Source organism: Littorina saxatilis, linkage group LG3, assembly GCF_037325665.1.
Source record: "Littorina saxatilis isolate snail1 linkage group LG3, US_GU_Lsax_2.0, whole genome shotgun sequence".
NCBI lineage: Eukaryota > Metazoa > Mollusca > Gastropoda > Littorinimorpha > Littorinidae > Littorina > Littorina saxatilis.
Window position 1 is genome coordinate 20,384,256 of NC_090247.1, and position 20,036 is coordinate 20,404,291.

The following is a 20,036-nucleotide window of genomic DNA, read 5'->3' on the forward strand; positions in this document are numbered from 1 at the left end:
ACCCTACAGGCCTTTCACACCCCGGTTCCACCTGACCTCCCAGGCAAGATAAAATCACTGAACTGGAACACAGAGTAAACACGTAATGACTTATTAATTGAAGGTTTGTCCCCTGCACGTAGTGACCAGGGTTTTACCGTGGATCAAACAGAATTGATTGTGTCCCCACGTTCATATCGTGACCTACATTGTTACCGGTGGCCTTAGCACTATCACTGAAGGGCCTTAGCACTATCGCTGAAGGTATGGCATCGTTGTTTGGACAATCACTAAGGCTTCCAGCTGTATTGGTCTTGCTCTTGTGTGCCTAGGTGCTTTTCACCTAGCAACAGTCATAGCACAGGCGTGTTTGTCACAACCATTACTTGCTCTTCCTCGCCTTGGTGGTTTAACCTTAATTTCTTACTGTGCTTGTCACATTGGTCACTGACTGACAGACAAGCACACGAGAAGGGAGTTATTCTGTGGATTGCCTTAGCTGTTGTGACTTGTGACATGAATTTAGCCAAGAATCGTGTGAATCTGCTGTGCTTGTACTTTGAGTGAGACTGCATATTAAATGAGGAACACTGCAGGTTAATGTTAAGTGAGAAAACATCAGGGAAAACGTGTTTGGATAGATCCATGTGTTGTGACAACCATTAAACTGTGATTTGTTCTGTGTGAAATCTGGCTTCACTGTTTGGATTTTTGTGTGTGACACTGATAAGATAGAACTAAAAGACAGGAGGACAGAGGGAGTGTTTATTGCTGTGCACATTTTATTTTAGCCTCATTTATGGACAGTTGGTGCTTTGGCTTGAATTAGAAATGAAAGATCAGAACAAAATGGTCTTGGATTTGAGTGTTACTTCAGTGTTATGGAAAGGATCTTAGCGGGAAGTGCCAACATGCGGCCATACATGTAAAAACTTGAAAGAAATCAATTTTACAGGGCGGCGGCATCGCCAGATTAATAATCCTATCAGTCTTTTGATATTTGGATAAAGTAAAGCACAGAAGTCAGAGCCGTGCAACATGTCGAGCAATCACAAGGCAGTGAGGTTCAAGTTAGAAGCTACTACTCCTGCAGCTAATACTCCTGTGCGACATTCACGAGACCCATCTCCATACATGTACCAGCTTCCAGTCTCAACGCAGCGTGCAGGAACACCAGCTTGGGGAGGAGAAAAACCAGCAACACAGCAAGAACAGCACAGGGATAAGGCTGTTCACAAACAACACAGCGCTGGACTCAGGACATCAACATCAAAACTAGAGCAACAAGTACCTCAAGATCAACAATTTGGTAGTATGTTTGTCAATGGGTTATCCAACACTGGAATGCAGAATCATGGCAGTGAGTTTTCTCGGAATTCAGACGCAAGGCAATCCCAGAGCGACATGTTGACAGCAGAGCAGTGCCATGCCACACACCAATCAATAGAGCAACGCACCGTAACGCAGGAGACAACAGCAGTGCAACAGAACCAAACACATCTGTCACTGGGCCAGTACAATCACAGCAGGGATACAGCAGGAGCACAAGGGCACTCGACTATGCACTCAGCAGTAAAAGACACTCCTTGGAATGATTCTGCAGCAGTGCAAAGCTACCAAGCAAATCAGTCCGCTAAGCAGCACACTCAAATGAAAGTCACAGCAGAGCTGCTGTACGAAACTAGGAAATCTACAGAAATATCTACCGAGGTGATGAATTCAGGAGCGCAACAGTACCAAGCAGCAAGTCTGGACACGAAAAACAGAGACGCAGGAGGAGTTCGACAGTACCAGACAAACCAGTCATTGGGACAGCGCACCCAAAGGAGGAGCACAACAGAATCAGAGAGTCTGGTGAGAAAATCAATGGAGGTAACCGCCCAGGTGATGAATACGGAAGGAGTGCAGGAGTACCAAGCAGCACGTGTGGACAGGAAAGGCAGAGGAGCGGGAGGAGTGCAGCAGTACCAGACAAGTCAAGCAAAGGTGCACCGCACCCAGAGTAAGGGTACAACACAAGAACTTTGTCAGACGAGGAAATCGGTGGAGGTACACACCCAGGTGATAAGTACAGCAGGAGTGCAGCAGTACCAAACAAAGCCGGGAGTTAATCTAGACAGTAAAGGTAGGAAAGCAGGCGCAGTGCAACAGCACCAAAGAAGGCAGTCATTGGGACGACAGACCCAAGTGAAGGAAACAGTTGTACAAAAGCAGCAAATAAGGCAATCAATGGAGCAGCACACACAAATGGAATTAGGCATAGCACAACAGTACCAAGCAAAGCAAGCAGCAAAGCGAGGTACAGAAAGTAGTGAAATAGGAATGCAACTGTACCAAGCAAAGCAAGCAGCAAAGCGAGGTACAGAAAGTAGTGAAATAGGAATGCAACTGTACCAAGCAAAGCAAGCAGCAAAGCGAGGTACAGAAAGTAGTGAAATAGGAATGCAACAGTACCAAGCAAATCAAACAGCAAGGCTTTGTACCGACAGTGAACTAGGAATGCAACTGTACCAATCAAGGCAGTCATTGGATCACGACATACAGCAGTACCTAACACAGCAATCCACTGGGATGCAGGAGAGAGCAGGAGTGCGGTCGTACCAAATGCAGCAGCATGCTCAACAAAGGGAGACAGGAGTGCAGCAGTGTCTAACACATCAGGTCACTGGCAGGCAGGGGATGGCACAGGTACAGTCGCGCCACGTCCAACAGCAAGTGCAACAGCACCAACTGAGGGGAACAGGATTGCAGCAGTGCTTAACACACTACACTGGTATACAGGAGAAGGCTGGGGTACAGTCGTACCAAACTCAACAGCAAGTGCAACAGCACCTCCAACAGAGGGAAGCAAGAGTGCAGCAGCAGCAAACACAGCTGCACACTGGCCTGCAGGAGAAGGCTGGGGTGCAGTCGTTTCAGACTCAGCAGCACACAGGAGGACGGACGTACCAGAGCCTACAGTCAGCAGAGCAGCGTACCAACATGGAGATGACTGCAGGGACAGAGCAATATGAACAGATGGCAGCACATCAAGTGAAACAGCTGAGCCATGATTCTGCAGTGCAGCAGTACCAGACTGAGGTGCGCAAATCCAGTAAGGAGACGCTTACAGTGCAGCAGTACCAAACGATGATGGCAGGTGGAGTGCAACAGTTGGGTATGGGGGCAGAGATGCAACAATATCAACAGGGAACAGCAGCTGTGGGGCAGCAGTGGAGCCAAGCAACAGAAACAAAACAACAGTCAAGGCAGGAGAGAGGAATAGATCATTTTCAATCGATAACAGCAGGGATGCACCAAGGGAATGGATCTGCAGTGCAGCCGCACCAAGCAGAAATATCAGCAGTGCAACAGCACCGAGCAAATGTAGTGCAGCAGCACCAAGCAAATGTTTCAGTAGTACAGCAGCACCAAACCCAGGCATCAGTTGTGCAAAAAGTTTCAAACAGTATGCAACAACTTCAACAACATGAAAGGCAGACGTCAGAGGCGGTATCAAACACAGGGGTACTGTCACGCACAGGGGGTGTAATGGGAGTGCAGCAACACCATGGAACTGTATCTCAGGTTCAGCACTGTCGGCAAGAGATATCAAGAGTGCATCAATCCCAAGATGAAACCTTTAGAGTACAGATGCACCAAATAACAACAGGAGCACAACAGCAGTCAGGAGAAACAGGAGCCCAGCAATACCAGAGAGAAGTAGCAGGAGTGCAAGGGCACCAAAGGGAGCAATCAGGGGTACACCAACTTCAAAAGGATGTGATTGAATTTCAAAATGTCCATTGCAATCAAAGATTGGAACAGCATCAGAGATCAGCAATACAGGAGTACCACAGCACTATATCAGAAGTACAACAGCACCAAACAGATACATCAAAGGTACAGCTGCACCAGGCAGGAACATCAGGAGTGCAGCAGTCTCAAGCAGATATTGCAGGAGTGCACCGCAGCCATAGTAGGATATCAATTGTGGAAAAGCTCCAGAGAGAATTCACCACAGTGCAGCAGTCCCAAACAAAGATGTCTAGTATACTACACAAAATTATGGATTCAGCAGCACACCTCTCAAACCGAAATACCTCTGGAGGGGCGCTTTCACAAAAAGATTCAGCAGTACATCAGCTTGGTATTATGGACCACTCAGTGTTAAAGTCCTTCGCAAGTGAACACAGCTTGCACCAAGAGGTGACAGAAGTGGCACAAACTTTGACAACAGAGCAAAACTCAGGAGCACTTCAATACAAAGCAGAGCTTTCGGTTCACCAAACTCAAAAGACCGAACTAGTGCAACGCGTTCACACAGAAACTTCACATGAGCAACACTGCAGTGAAGTCTACTCAGAAAATAAGGCATTAAGAGAATCACGGCCTCAAGCCTACGGAGGAAGAGAAATGACTCGGTTTCAAGGAGGTCAACTGAATGTATCTGGACAAGAGATGTCGGAGAGTTCAAATGTACAGCAGCTTGGTACACATCAGTCTCACACGCAACAGTCTGCAGTTCACAGCTCGGAAAGGACAAGGTCGACAGTAAACGAACCCAACTTTCAACAGGCATTTATATCAGCGAATAGAGAGTCTCGGAGTATGCAAACTCACGCTGAACGCTTGCAAAGAGCTCGCTCTTTGAGTGCAAGCAGGGCTGTAAGACAGACTTCTGACTTGAGGTGTTCTGATACTGGAACCAACAACCAAGCAGCGCTCAGAAGGTGTTCTAGTGCCAAAAACTTAAGTCAGAATGTTCAAGGGTGGAATTCTAGCACTAAAAGTTCCACTCAGAACGTAGAAGCCATATACTCCAACGATGAAAGTGTGAGTCAAAGTGATGAGGATTCCAACCAGACTGTACAGAGGTGTGCGAGTGCCGCCGCAGGCTCCAACCAGCGTTCTGTGCGGAGTTCCAAAGCTAAGAACTACAGTCTAGCTGTCAGGAAAAGGTGGTCCAGTGCAAAAGTCTCTCACTCACAGCCCTGGTGTTCCAACACCAAGGTTGCCAGCCAGAATCCAAAAAGACCTTCCACTGCCAAACCTCCCACTCAGAACGTGACTGGAAGTCGTTCAACTACCGCACGCCCAAGCACTGCACCGGCAGCGAGACGGCGCAACACAAGAAACCACACTCCGTGCCCGCCACCCAGACGCTGCTCTAGTCCCACAAATTCTAGTCAGACTGCCAGAAGGAGGTGTTCTAGCGCTGGGTACTCCAGGCCGGGTAGCCGTTGTTCTAGCGCGGCAAGTTCCAGACAGGGTTCAGGGGTACGATGCGCCAGTGCTAGGAGTTATGCCGCGAGGTCTCAGACAACCACGGTAGTTGAGGAAGAAGAAACTGAGCTGCAGTTCAACCTCACTGTGACTGGTGAGAATGTTTTCTTTTTCGATCAACAGTGTTTTATTTTTGTTTCATGGGGAAGTGGACCCGCTAAATAAAGGTTGAAAACCCTTTGATTGGCTGTAAAACCTTGTCTTTTTAGGTGGTCTTTATAATTCAACTTTGGGCTAATGTACTTGTGTCTTTCCATCTGAGTATTTCGTTTGTCCAATACAGTGAAACCCCCCTTTTAAGACTCCCTTCTTTTTAAGACCTGTTTTCTCAGATTGTTGGAGGTCTTAAAAGGGGGGTTCCACTGTATACCTGTTGTACAAAACGGTGAAAGTGGCCTAATGTTGAGTTCGTTGCATTTCATCCTCTACGTTGATAGGACTTTGGATCAGCATGACTCATTGACTGTCAGCCGGGCCCACAATGGCCTTCTGTCCCGAGTGCTTCATTCCCTTTCTTTTTAATCTCAAAAATGGCATTTCATGCTTGCTTGTGTGACAGGGAGACTACCGTCGCCCTTCACAGCAGACTCTGCAGAGTTGTTCGCCTTTGAAGTAGGCAACACCTGTGGATTGTAGAGTTCTGTTTGTGATGGGGTCTGGCGGCTTTTGTCTCTCTGTATGTTCATGGATTCCTTTGCGAATGCATAACAGTTTTTATAGGGCTTAGAAATAAGCTCTAAAATTCTCAATCCTGTTTGATTGGACTTCGCCACCAAAGGTGATTGTGGTGTTTCGGCACTCGGTTACACTTGCTTCTGATCATACCTGGCACAAATCTGATTGCAGTGCAGTGGAACCTCCCGTTTAAGACCCCCTAATATAAGACTCCCTCCCTTTTAAGACTCCCTCCCTTTTAAGACCAGATTTTTGGAGGTCGTAAAAAGGGGGTTCCACTGTACTAAAATTGGTGGTTGGTTTTTGGAAACCGCGAGGTGGGTACTTTCTTTCGCTACTTTTCTTTATTATGAAACTAATGTCTGTTTTGTTTGTGCTGCAGGTTTGATACCAGGGGAGGGCGGGGAGTACATCCCGCGGGGAAACCTGTCCACCATCGAGGTCGAGTCACTGATGAGGGAGAAGGTCCGCAGCAAATACGACAGCCTCAAACAGGTATGGGACCATGTTTCCCTCTTCCCCATGATGATCAGATGACGGATGTGGTCTGTGCTCTGTACAAACTCTACAACCTATGCAGTGCAGTTCTGTACAAACTTTAGAACCTATGCAGTGCAGTTCTGCACAAACTCTACAACCTATGCAGTGCAGTTCTGTACAAACTTTAGAACCTATGCAGTGCAGTTCTGTACAAACTCTACAACCTATGCAGTGCAGTTCTGTACAAACTTTAGAACCTATGCAGTGCAGTTCTGTACAAACTTTAGAACCTATGCAGTGCAGTTCTGTACAAACTTTAGAACCTATGCAGTGCAATTTTGTACAAACTCTACAACCTATGCAGTGCAATTCTGTACAAACTTTAGAACCTATGCAGTGCAGTTCTGTACAAACTTTAGAACCTATGCAGTGCAGTTCTGTACAAACTTTAGAACCTATGCAGTGCTGTACAAACTCTACAACATATGCAGTGCAATTCTGTACAAACTTTAGAACCTACCCCTTAATTAAGAGGGGAAGGCAGTGAAAAAGACATATATATTTAAAAGAAGATGACAGGAAAATATTTACGAAAACAATTAAATGAGAAAAGAGGGGGTAGCGCCGTACTGTAGGGCAGCTCACTTTCCCCAGTAAAAAAGCAGCCCAAATTTCCAGGAGGGTAACCTCACAGGACTAAATGAAATCTTATTCTTATCCTTAAAAACAACAAGAACTGATCAATGAGGGAATTAGATATAAACAAGCAAGCAAATAATCAGTTATGAACTAACCAGCCATCCAGGAGGACTTCTAAGAGGGCTGTATTTGTCCTAGCTACTTTTCAACACCTTTTGTCTTGAAATTAATTTGTGCGCACCATTAATAATGCATGTCCTTGATGCAAGCTTTCCAAACGTACGATCTCTTAGCTTCTTCTCAACACCTTTTGTCTTGAAATTGATGTTTGTGCACCATTAATAATGCATGTCCTTGATGCAAGCTTTCCAAACGTACAATGTCTTAACTTCTTTTCAACACCTTTTGTCTTGAAATTAATGTTTGCGCACCATTAATAATGCATGTCCTTGATGCAGGCTTTCCAAACGTACGATGTCTTCGCTTCTTTTCAACACCTTTTGTCTTGAAATTAATGTTTGCGCACCATTAATAATGCATGTCCTTGATGCAAGCTTTCCAAACGTACAATGTCTTAACTTCTTTTCAACACCTTTTGTCTTGAAATTAATGTTTGCGCACCATTAATAATGCATGTCCTTGATGCAGGCTTTCCAAACGTACGATGTCTTAGCTTCTTTTCAACACCTTTTGTATTGAAATTAATGTTTGCTCACCATTAATAATACATGTCCTTGATGCAAGCTTTCCAAACGTATGATGTCTTAGCTTCTTTTCAACACCTTTTGTCTTGAAATTAATGTTTGCGCACCATTAATAATGCATGTCCTTGATGCATGCTTTCCAAACGTACGATCTCTTAGCTTCTTCTCAACACCTTTTGTCTTGAAATTAATGTTTGCGCACCATTAATAATGCATGTCCTTGATGCAAGCTTTCCAAACGTACAATGTCTTAACTTCTTTTCAACACCTTTTGTCTTGAAATTAATGTTTGCGCACCATTAATAATGCATGTTCTTGATGCAGGCTTTCCAAACGTACGATGTCTTAGCTTCTTTTCAACACCTTTTGTCTTGAAATCAAGTTTTGCGCACCATTAATAATGCATGTCCTTGATGCAGGCTTTCCAAATGTACGACGTGGACCAGAACGAGACGGTGACGAAAGGTGAGTTCAGGCGTGTGCTGGAGTCTTACTGCTTCCCCATGAACACCGAGCAGTTCAACACCGTTCTTAACAAGGTCAGTTTACCATGTACATATGGTTTTTTTACAGCATAAAACTACACTCCTGTTTTAAGGTCTTTTTCCACACTGAATGATTGACAGACAGATTTAGATCAACCAGGATCGAGAAGGAGTGATCATGGTTCATTCATTCATTCGTGCATTTTGGAAGCTCAGATGATATGAAATTGATTTAGTTCCAGGGGTTCCGCCCATTTCGACATTTTGCGTAAATATTGCATTATTCCTTGCACAAAATAGGGCATCAAATTACGCAAATCTGAACAAGTCGGCACAACCCCTGATCGAGTTTATTTCAGAGCTGAATATTAAAAAATATTAACAGTAGAATGAGGTAATTATACTGCTTTTGTTGAGCTGTGGCTTAGTGGGTGGTATGTTACCACACAAAACTAGGCTCGCATGTTTCTTTTGCGGTCATGCTAAAGTTGCTTTTATTTACTGTTTCAGGTGGACAAGACACACTCAGGGTCCATCAAGTATGTGGACTTTCTGCAGAAGTTTTACGGTGCAGGCAACCAGTCTCGCTTGCGTCCAGTCAGGTAGGCACTCTTTCTCAATTCCAATTAAATGGTAGAGGGGGCTACATTGGAACCCCCCTTTTAATTAAGACCTCCAGAAATCTAAGAAATTCAGGTCTTAAAAAGGAGGGAATCTTAAAATGGGGGTTATGAACAGACAATCTTCTTCTTCTTCTTCTTCGTTCATGGGCTTAGACTCCCACGTACACTCGTTTTTTTGCACGAGTGGAATTTTACGTGTATGACCGTTTTTACCCCACCATTTAGGCAGCCATACGCCGTTTTCGGAGGAAGCATGCTGGATATTTTCGTGTTTCTATAACCCACTGAACTCTGACATGGATTACAGGATCTTTTTCGTGCGCACTTGGTCTTGTGCTTGCGTGTACACACGAAGGGGGATAAGCCACTAGCAGGTCTGCACATAAGTTTACCTGGGAGATCGGACAAATCTCCACACTTAACCCACCAGGCGGCCGCGGCCAGGATTCGAACCCTCGACCTTCCGATTAAGAGGCCGACGTCTTACCACCCCGCCACTGCGCCCGTCGAACAGACAATCTCAAAAACAAGGTCCTTAAAACGGGGGATCTTAAAGGGGAGTTCCACTGTACCACTATGTTGCACTTGTTGGAACACCCCGCGGGTTAGGGGGAAGAATTTACCCGATGCTCCCCAGCATGTCGTAAGAGGCAACTAACGGATTCTGTTTCTCCTTTTACCCTTGTTAAGTGTTTCTTGTATAGAATATAGTCAATGTTTGTAAAGATTTTAGTCAAGCAGTATGTAAGAAATATTAAGTCCTTTGTACTGGAAACTTGCATTCTCCCAGTAAGGTAATATATTGTACTACGTTGCAAGCCCCTGGAGCAATTTTTTGATTAGTGCTTTTGTGAACAAGAAACAATTAACAAGTGGCTCTATCCCATCTCCTCCCCTTTCCCTGTCGCGATATAACCTTCGTGGTTGAAAACGACGTTAAACACCAAATAAAGAAAGGAAGAAAGAAAGAAAGCAGTTGTTGGAACGCGATATAGTGGAAGTCCTCCGTACCATTTTGATGCCAGAAAAAAATGGGATAAGAGAAAAACATTTTAAATCTGGCTAACGGTTGTACTTGAGGTAGAAGTAAGTATGCATTTGATACAAACAGGAAGGAGGGGAAGACAGTTGAGTTTGTAAAAGGATGAATGGTTCACGTGCATTATGTTAAGTCCCCCCCCCCCCCCACCCACCCACACACACACATTAACCCAGCTGCCCTTATATCTTGCTTTAAAACATCAAGTTTTTGTCAGCATACATTGAAAAATAAATAGGCTACATGCTCCAGATCACACACCAAACAAAAACCAAAAATGGAGAAGTGCTCAGTCTTTCCAACCACTCATCCCAATTTTATGAGGCATTTCACAGATGTTTGTTGTTGAACTCAATATGACTGCTGATATTATATGTTGACACATTCTTTTAAAAGTTCTAGAAGACATGCATTTAGTTTCATTTGGTCTGATAAGTGAGAGCTGAAATAATTTCTTGAATCTTAGAATAAACTTATGCATGTTAATTTATTTTTAATATACTTTCTTATGTGATAACCAATGTGCTATATTTTCTCAGGACAAAGAACAAATGTTTATTTTGAATGTTTTATGTATGTTATTATTACGGACACAAACGCTCAGCAATGTAATTTCTCTTTTAGAGATTAATAAAGTTATTGTATTGTATTGTATTGTATTGTAACAAGAACAAATCATCTGAATTTGATCATTGTGATTTTGTTGCAGTGCCTTTATTTTGGGGTAACTAATTTGACATACAATTCCTTCTTTATGTAGCATAGCACTTTTGCATGACAAAAAACACTTCACGTCTTGCTTGTTCTATCAGTTTATAAACAACTATTGTTATCTAGTGTGTTTACTGTAGTGTATCTTTATCTTCCAGACATCTTTTAGATCTGTATTTTCTTATGCAGTAACCACAGAGGCACAGTAGATTCTTAGTTTCTAAATTTGATTTGTTTCTTGTTACCATGCATGTTCAGGCAACACATGAAAATACATGTGCAAAAGGTGATTAATTGAATGTAACAAGAATCACCTGCAAATGTAGGCACATTTCAAGAATGTATGTTGTTTGTTTGTTTGTTTGTTTGTTTGTATGTTTGTTTGTATCTTTGTTTGCTTGTGTTCCATTCCATGAATAAGTATTTGCATGAAGTACAGCACAAGCCATACACACCTTCTTAATTGAATCACTGCTTTAAGCATGCATGTACTCAGTCTAAAGGAGGCACATACTTTTGACAGAGGTGTTTTGTTTGTTTGTATGTTTGTAGGAATTCAATTCTTGAAATAGCACATTACCTGAAGATTAGTATTTTACCATTTTCATTTCAGTAGGATTTTGTTTTTAATGCTCTACATGGTTGCATATTCATAGAAAGGCCACATTTTGGTCTGTTAGAAGCTTTTTCCAACCACTGAGTGTAGAAAAGAATGGGAAATGGATGGGTGATTGAATACATTTTTTTGGACGCAAATGGAAAGTGGTGCCATAGAAAGGAACAAAGACACTGAATTTATTAAAAGATGAACCTTGATTGTCTGGTTGTCAAATTGATAAGTTTTATACAAAACTGTGAATTCGAAGGTTATTTTGGCTAAATCTAGATTGATGCTGTGATCAGTGTAGGCTGACAATTTATGAACCGACAGGTTTAATCAGTACACGCGTCAGTGGCTGTGTCCAGATACGTATCAATAATCAAGATTAGAAAAGACTCAGTGATGTATGGGTGTCATAGATCATAGACCAAATAGCCTGGACCGCCAACTCGTCACGTGACCCTTCGAGGTTACGACGCTCGACTTTCACAGGGGCGCTTAGCGTCCGGTTTGAAAGACAGTGAAAAGAAAGCACGCTCCAGTTATTTGTGACAATGGGAGGTGACAATGAACTGGATTTTCCAAAACTCCAAACTAAACTTAACAAAACTCATCGAAAAACATGTTCCATATGCACTTTAGCTGAGTTTATTTTAGCATTTTCAGAACTTACCTCGGCAACTTCGTCCATGTTTACAATCGACACCGGATATGACATCCCCCTGATTTCTGAAAGGCCAAGAAGATCGGGGTAGTAGTTGCGCTGAGAAGGATAGCACGCTTTTCTGTACCTCTCTTCGTTCCTAAATGCGAGGGGCCGCTACCTCGTAATAGAGAGAAAGAGCGGAGAGAGAGCTAGTTGGCGGTCCAGGATAAATGGTCTATGCATAGATGTGCCAGTATATCTAATGGGTTGTTGCTCATTTTTCAGATCTGGACCTGGTGCTCCCAGAGAAGTCAATGTGGACGTCATTGAAAGACTCCTGAGAGACAAGGTACACACTTTGTTTTTGTATTCCAGTTTATTATGTTGTGTATTTACACAGCGTCCTTGGGTGGATGATGTGTAAATTTGTTTTCCCTTCAGAGGCAACAGTAGTCTTTACATCAAATTTTGGACTGTTTCGAATGTGGGCTAAGGGGGAACATTTCAATAGGTAGTAAATGTAACCGCACTGCTGCCAACCCTCCCGAATTTTTCGGGAATCTCCCGATGTTTGAAATCCGTCACGAAATTCCGAAATTTGTTCGATTTTCCTGAAAAGGAAATTGTTTAAAATAATTTGTGAAAGCAGACTCTTTTTTGGGGACGAAACCGGTGAAAAGACGCTCTGGTTTACCGAGACCAGCCAAGTCGATGTGCGCATGTACGGAAAATATGTTGTGCTTCTTTCCGGTTTTGGCCTTCTAAAAATGCCGCCGAAAACAATAACAAAAAACAAAGGCTAAAGTGAGGTTTTTATCGCAGTATAACACGAACTATGACTTTATCGACAAGTCAAACAAGGGGGCCTTCTTTGGCCCCCGGACCCCCACAGGAATTTCATAGCCATAGGGTTGGCAGCCATGTAACCGGATAGCGGGTTGATCATAGCAGAACTTATTGTGCACATGTGGTGTTAGGACACAGAGGAGAGTCTGCACAAAGTTGACTCTGGGACATAAATCCCATGCAAAACATGGGTGTCAAACCTATAACAAACTGGTTGCAAAGCCAGTGCCGCTACCCCGCCCAATAAAGAGGAATTGTTTACCTGTAATTACTCATTACCTGTTTCTCTGTGTAACAGATCAGCCAGAACCTAAAGTCAGTGGTGCGCGGCATGCAGCTGTTTGACTACAATATGGACGGCAAGATCCAGAGACATGAACTGAGGCGCGTCTTGGAGAACTACTGCTTCAAGTTCACAGACACACAGTTCGACAAGTAAGACTGCAATCTACCTAACGTTGTTTATGCCTTCAGACCTTGGGATGACTATCACTCTTGCCAAAGTTTCCATACTGAAATGCTGTATTGCTGGCATTTTGGAAACAAAACAAACTTCAGTCCTCTGATTTGAATCTGTTAACCCCTTCGACCCTATGGATATTTCAAGCTCATATCTCTTGCGACCTTTCAATCATGGCAAAGCATGCGGGACCTCTAGCAAGAGATGCAAAAAGTCAATTTAGTCAGCTCTCATAACATTCATGCATAACAAAGAGCATGTGGTACGGATATATTGCGAGAGCTGCTGAGATTCCCCAAAGGTCTGTTGTACGTGTTTTGGTTTGCAGTAGCACCTGAAAAGTCAGACCCTTCAGGTGAAACGGCACCTGAAATACAAGTTTCTGACACTGTCTATTGTCCATGTGGACTAAGGGTTAGTGGTGCTGATGTGGTGTGACGATTGTTTCAGATTGTGGCTGCGCTATGACTTCCATCATACCGGGCTAGTCAACTACAGAGACTTCTTGCAGCGTCTGGGTGTCAACGCCAAACTTCAGGGGAAACCACCCGCAAATAACGCTGCAGGAGGTAAGAGTTTGAATATTAGCTTGTGTGTCTGTGTGTGTCCTTGAAAGTGTGGACATTGATTTTGTTCTGGCTCTAGCTATTTTAAAGTTGAGTTGCGCTGTACAATACAGTGGAACCCCCCCTGTAAGACCTCCCCAAATCTGAGCAAATCAGGTCTTAAAAAGGAGGGGGTCTTGTTTGTTTGTTCGTTCATGGGCTGAAACTCCCACGGCTTTTACGTGTATGACCGTTTTTACCCCGCCATTTAGGCAGCCATACGCCGCTTTCGGAGGAAGCATGCTGGGTATTTTGGTGTTTCTATAACCCACCGAACTCTGACATGGATTACAGGATCTTTTTCGTGCGCACTTGGTCTTGTGCTTGCGTGTACACACGGGGGTGTTCGGACACCGAGGAGAGTCTGCACACAAAGTTGACTCTGAGAAATAAATCTCTCGCCGAACGTGGGGACGAACTCACGCTGACAGCGGCCAACTGGATACAAATCCAGCGCGCTACCGACTGAGCTACATCCCCGCCCAGGAGGGCGTCTGAAAATGGCGTAAATTTACAGAAGTAATGAACAGAGAATCTGAGAAAACATGGTATTAACACAGAGGGAGTCTAAAAAGTGGGGGTCTTAAAAGGGAGATTTCACTGTCATATTTATTGCAAGGTATGAAGATTGTGACTGCTTTGTGTGTGTAGCGTTGAAGTGGCCGGCAGTGGTCAACCAGCAGCAGCACCAGGCGTTGGCCAGTCAGTTCGCCAGCACGCGGGTCAGGGAGCAGCACAAGCAGGACGAGGCTTTGCTACAGGTCCTCAACTTTGACCAGATTGAGATCGAGTTCCGCAGTCGGGTCAGTGCATTTTTATTTTAAAAACTGTTGTTAAGCAAACGAACAGGGTGACACAGTAGTCTTCCTTTGGCAAAGGCAGTTGCTCTGCATTGATGGAATTGTGTCTGTGCCGAAGCGTGAGCTATGTATAGTAGCTCAACGTTTTTGATATGTTGGAAGACAGCACACCAGTGAGATGTGGAGTAGCTGTTTGTGATGGGGTCTGGCTGTTGTAGTCACCTTGTATGCTCTTGGGGACCTTTGCGTACCCATGGCAGTTTTTGTAGGGCTATTAAATTAGCTCTAAAATTCTCAGCCTTGTTTGACTGCCTCCAAAGGTGATTGTTGTGCTTCCTGCACTCAATTATAAGAACAATAAGAAACTTTGCTAAGAAAAAAAAAATGAACAAAAATACGTGATTTAAAATAGAAGAATTGTTAGCCTGACAAAGTTTTAGAACTGAACTAATAGTCTTACACTCTATCTCTGGTACAAGTCTTTGAATGAATCCCAATATCTTGTTGTGTGCAGATGAAGGACAACTATCAGCGGCTGAAGAAAGCGTTCATGGCACTAGACAGGCACCTGGACGGCTTTGTCACCATCGAGGACCTGCGCGCGATCCTGTCCAACTTCACCCTCCCCATGTCCGACCAGCTCTTCGCCCAGCTCATGGCAAGGTGAGGAACACAACAGAATTGCGAATGTGTGTTCATGTTTGAAACAGTGGAGGCACTTTGGCCTAGTGTATAAGATGCTCGCCTCCCACGCGGCAGGTCGCAGGGTTCAAATCCTGGTTCTGCCTGTTAGGTTAACGGAGGAGATTAGTTCGCTCTCCAAGGACAACTTACGTGCAGACCTGCTAGTGCCTTATCCCCCTTTGTGTGTACACGCAAGCACAAGACCAAGTGCGCACGGAAAAGATCCTGTAATTCATGTCAGAGTTTGGTGGGTTATAGAAACACGAAAACTTCCAGCATACTTCCTCCGAAAGGGGCTTATGGCTGCCTGTATTGTGGGGTAAAAATGACCAGTCAATATAACACTTACCTCGACAGTACTATTCTTGCACATTATCTATTATAGGCCGAAAAAATTGGACAAAACGCTGAGTGGGTACAATTATCTCCCATAACCATGCGCCACCGTGGATCCCAAGCACTGTCCGAGTGCTTCCCCCTTACAGGATGTAGGTGGCGCGTCCTCTTTCTTTTTTCGCGCGTGTCAGACCGGCTGTGTTTCTGCTACGCTCCCGGATTATTTTGGACTAAGAGGCTCCTTTTCTGTGTGGACTATCACCTGTTGGATTATTGTGTGTTATTCCACTTCTGGCTTGAGGCTACGTTGTGTTTCCTTCAACTTGTGCCTCCGTTTTTGTGTGGCGGACTCGGCGTGCCTCCCGTCCTACTTCGTGGTGATCGGTCGTCTGCTTCTCGTTTCGCCGCATTCACTTGAGTATTGACCGCATGGCTCTTGTGCGCTCCAAACTGCTTGCACTAGGATTGCACAAGAGTTCAGTAGAGTTTTCCTTGAACGCTAAGAGGCGATCAACTAATCAGCTCTACGACTTACGCTGGAGAGCTTGGGCCACCTTCGCCTTGTCCAAGGGGATAAAGCCGCTTTATCCCTCAACACAGGACTTGGCCAACTTCCTGGTGGAAGTGTATCAAAAGAAGAGTCTTTCTTCTAAGACTCTTCTTGGATACAGATCTGCCATCGCTTCCACGATTGCGGCCGCTACTGGTCGCAGAACTGAACACTTGATCAGGTCCTCCCTCATCGCTAATGTCCTTTCGGGTATTAGCAATGCAGCGGTGTCTAAACCTCGGGTTTCATTTCCCAAGGGGGATGTCTTTCTGGTCCTCAAACTCCTGCGTAGCAATGAGTTTGAACCCCTGGCAGGCATCAGTATCAAGTTGCTGATTTTTAAGACTAATTGTTCCTCATCGCTTTAGCCACTTGCCGTAGACTCAGTGGTATTCAAGCTTTGAGTGGCCTGGACTTTGACATTGAGTTCACCACACAGCAGTGGTTGCTAGCATGGTCACGTCAGTCTAAGGTATGTTTCTTGGGTATATTTTCTTTTACGGTAGTACTGTTCGAAAATTGCCTGGGTATCTTAATCCTTGGATTTAAGTGATTTTGATTAAGGAGTTTAATACTCTACATATCACCCTCACACCACTCTGGTATTCTGTGCAAGAATAGTACTGTCGAGGTAAGTGTTATATTGACTGTAAGGCTTCTTTTTAAGCCTACTGTCTATATGATACTTACCGAGACAGTACTATTAGAGTTTCCCTCCCGCCTCCCCTCTTGATATGTTATGGGCTTTTTGAGGGTCTGCAGCTCATAAAGAAAGAGGACGCGCCACCTACATCCTGTAAGGGGGAAGCACTCGGACAGTGCTTGGGATCCACGGTGGCGCATGGTTATGGGAGATAATTGTACCCACTCAGCGTTTTGTCCAATTTTTTCGGCCTATAATAGATAATGTGCAAGAATAGTACTGTCTCGGTAAGTATCATATAGACAGTAGGCTTAAAAAGAAGCCTTACATACACGTAAAAACGTGGGAGTGTCAGCCCATGATCAGAAATGTTGCTGGCAGTGAAATTTGGTGAGTCAAGGGATGATTAGTGCAAAGTGATTGATAGGGTTTAATGAGATGAAACGCCAATGAAAGTTCAAATAGAGGTACCCACGCACTAATATTTAGACACACTAGTAACACATGCACACAAGGATGTCTGCGTGTATGTGCACAGACGCACACAAACATGCATGCAACCCCCCCCCACACACACACACGCGCACACACACACACACACAAACACACATACACACACACACACACACACACACTCAATACTTTATTCTTTTAGCAACTGAATGCTCAGAGAACTGCAGGGAACGTAATGTTGCTGTGTACAAGAATAACGGTTCCTCAACAGTCGAACTGAAAGCAGTTTGAGGTGTACAGATTCATAACAATATTTTACAGATTTACATCGACTAAACAGCTTAATTGAAAGCTTTTTTCATGTCACAGGTGTGGGGTCCGAGGAACAAATCGCGTGGCCTGGGAATTGTTTCTGGAGAAATTCCAGAATCCTGTTGCTGTTGGCAACGGTCAGACAATACCAATCCAGCCCAACCACAAGTAAGTTTGCATTCTGTCTTTTTGGAACTTCTACTGAATTCTTTCCTTAGTTTTAGGGTGTGTATATCCTGAATTTCTTTGAGGCTCTGATGTCGTGCAGTCTAATATGAGATTCCACGAGAACACCATCAGAAGACTATAAAAAGAGATGTATGTTTGAAACAGCTCAGGGGAAATAGCTCAGTCAGTAGCGGGGCTGGCTTCAAAACCAGTTGTCGCTATCAGCGTGGGTTCAATCCCCACATTCGGTGAGGGATTTATTTCCCAGAGTCAACTTTGTGCACACTCTCCTCGGTGTCCGAACACCCCCGTGTGCATGCATGCGCATGATAAAGAACCCAAGTTGACAGCGAAAGTCTCAGGGCTTGGAAACATCAATACACGCATGCAGGAAAAAACAAAAAAAATGGGTAGCGCCGTATACTGCATGGCAGCTCGCTTTCCCCAGGGAGAGGCAGCCCGAATTTCCATGAGGGTAACCTGACAGGACTGTATGACTCTTGTCCTTATCCTTATCCTTAAATGCTTGTCAGAGCGGGAACATGCCCCTATGATGGTTTAACCGTGAGGGTTTGTTTGTTTGTTTGTTTGTTTGTTTGCTTAACGCCCAGCCGACCACGAAGGGCCATATCAGGGCGGTGCTGCTTTGACATATAACGTGCGCCACACACAAGACAGAAGTTGCAGCACAGGCTTCATGTCTCACCCAGTCACATTATTCTGACACCGGACCAACCAGTCCTAGCACTAACCCCATGATGCCAGACGCCAGGCGGAGCAGCCACTAGATTGCCAATTTTAAAGTCTTAGGTATGACCCAGCCGGGGTTCGAACCCACGACCTCCCGATCACGGGGCGGACGCCTTACCACTAGGCCAACCGTGCCGGTCCCGTGAGGGTTAAACAACACTTATCATCAAATGCTTGTCACTTGACAGTGGATATTGTCACATGTTAGGGAGGGGCAAGTGGACTTTTCATTGTAAAGAAAGATGTAGAGATACTCTTACCCAAAGGATAACCTTGGTTCTTGGTACAGTGGTACCTGTTATGCAAGGACCCTCTGATGAGAGGACACCTAACTTGACAGAAAATCTTTTGTCTCTTTAATAATCATATCTTCCAAACTGTAGCTGTCATGACAGACCAGATTCAACGCAGGGACACTTTTGGCTGGTCCCAAGGGTGTCCTTTCATCACACTGTATAAAGGTCATGATCAGACATTGTGACGGTGATTTTTCTGCGTCAGATTTCACCCGGTGATGGAGACGCAAGAGGCGGTGAGGTGGGACGCAATATGGAGACAGCTCTATAAGCACGTACAGAACGGATACTCCTCCATGAAACAGGCCTTCCTGCAGTTCGACAAGGTCAGTTTCCCTCTTCTTCTTCTTCTTCTTCTTCTTCTTTCATAGGCTGAAACTCCCACATACACTCATGTTTTTGCACAAGTAGGTTTTTACATGTATGGCTGTTTTTATCCGGCCATTTTTGCAGCCATACGCTGCTTTCGGGGGAGATAAGGTCAGTCAAATCAGGGTGCCTGCTCTCTTACCAGAGAATGCACCACAGTGTAAAAAGAAGTGGCGGTTTGTTTCAAGAAATGTATTCTTGTTCTCTTGCTGTGCTTGATGACCGATAATGAATGAGAAAACTACAGTGGAACCCCCCTTTTAAGACCCCCCAATTTAAGACGCCCTCCCTTTGAAGACCCTGTTTTCTCAAATGATCTGTTCATAACCTCTGTAAATGTACCCCCTTTTTAAGACTCCCTCCTTTTTAAGACCTGGTTTTCTCAGATTGTTGGAGGTCTTAAAAGGGGGGTTCCACTGTACCACAAGCTAACTCAATGTCTTCCTTTCCCACTGAGTGCATCATGGACACCAAACACCACAACTGATGAAACTTCTCTAAAGCAAGAACCGATTAGCAAGGCACTCAAACATTTAACTCCAATGTGCAGACTGTCCTGTAGAATATTAAATCAAAGGCAACACGGAAGAACACTGCATTTAGCAACTGAAATGTTCTTTGGCAAAACGTTTATTAACACTTTTAGATAAAGTTAAGGAAAAGACATGTTTCACACTTCATATATAAGGCCAACACACAAAAAATGTTTGTTTAGTGTCAAACAAAATAGGGTCGGAAGGTAGGCTTTTTTAAAATTTACTTTTTTAAATTAGCTGAGGTCAAAGGAGGTTACTTCCCTTAGTCTCGGTATGGTTCACAAAATGTGCCAAAAGTTTTTTGTGTTTTTTTGTAGCAATTAAAAAAGTTTTAGGGTTGGCGGGAAAAAATAGGGTCGGTCTGGTTACCCTAAATCAACT

The 20,036-nt window shown here is 44.2% G+C and overlaps 1 protein-coding gene across 1 annotated transcript in view; it reads left to right on the top strand.

Annotated features, from left to right (window-relative positions):
- LOC138961846 (EF-hand calcium-binding domain-containing protein 6-like) overlaps nucleotides 1-20,036 on the top strand; it is a 53,239-nt gene that overhangs the window by 10,544 nt on the left and 22,659 nt on the right. The window contains exons 3-13 of the mRNA XM_070333518.1: nucleotides 6,302-6,414; nucleotides 8,162-8,281; nucleotides 8,738-8,829; nucleotides 10,599-10,613; nucleotides 12,133-12,196; nucleotides 12,992-13,128; nucleotides 13,604-13,722; nucleotides 14,410-14,561; nucleotides 15,073-15,221; nucleotides 17,594-17,704; nucleotides 18,956-19,076. Coding sequence (XP_070189619.1) covers nucleotides 6,302-6,414; nucleotides 8,162-8,281; nucleotides 8,738-8,829; nucleotides 10,599-10,613; nucleotides 12,133-12,196; nucleotides 12,992-13,128; nucleotides 13,604-13,722; nucleotides 14,410-14,561; nucleotides 15,073-15,221; nucleotides 17,594-17,704; nucleotides 18,956-19,076 — 1,193 coding nt within the window. The remainder of the gene's footprint in view (nucleotides 1-6,301; nucleotides 6,415-8,161; nucleotides 8,282-8,737; nucleotides 8,830-10,598; nucleotides 10,614-12,132; nucleotides 12,197-12,991; nucleotides 13,129-13,603; nucleotides 13,723-14,409; nucleotides 14,562-15,072; nucleotides 15,222-17,593; nucleotides 17,705-18,955; nucleotides 19,077-20,036) is intronic.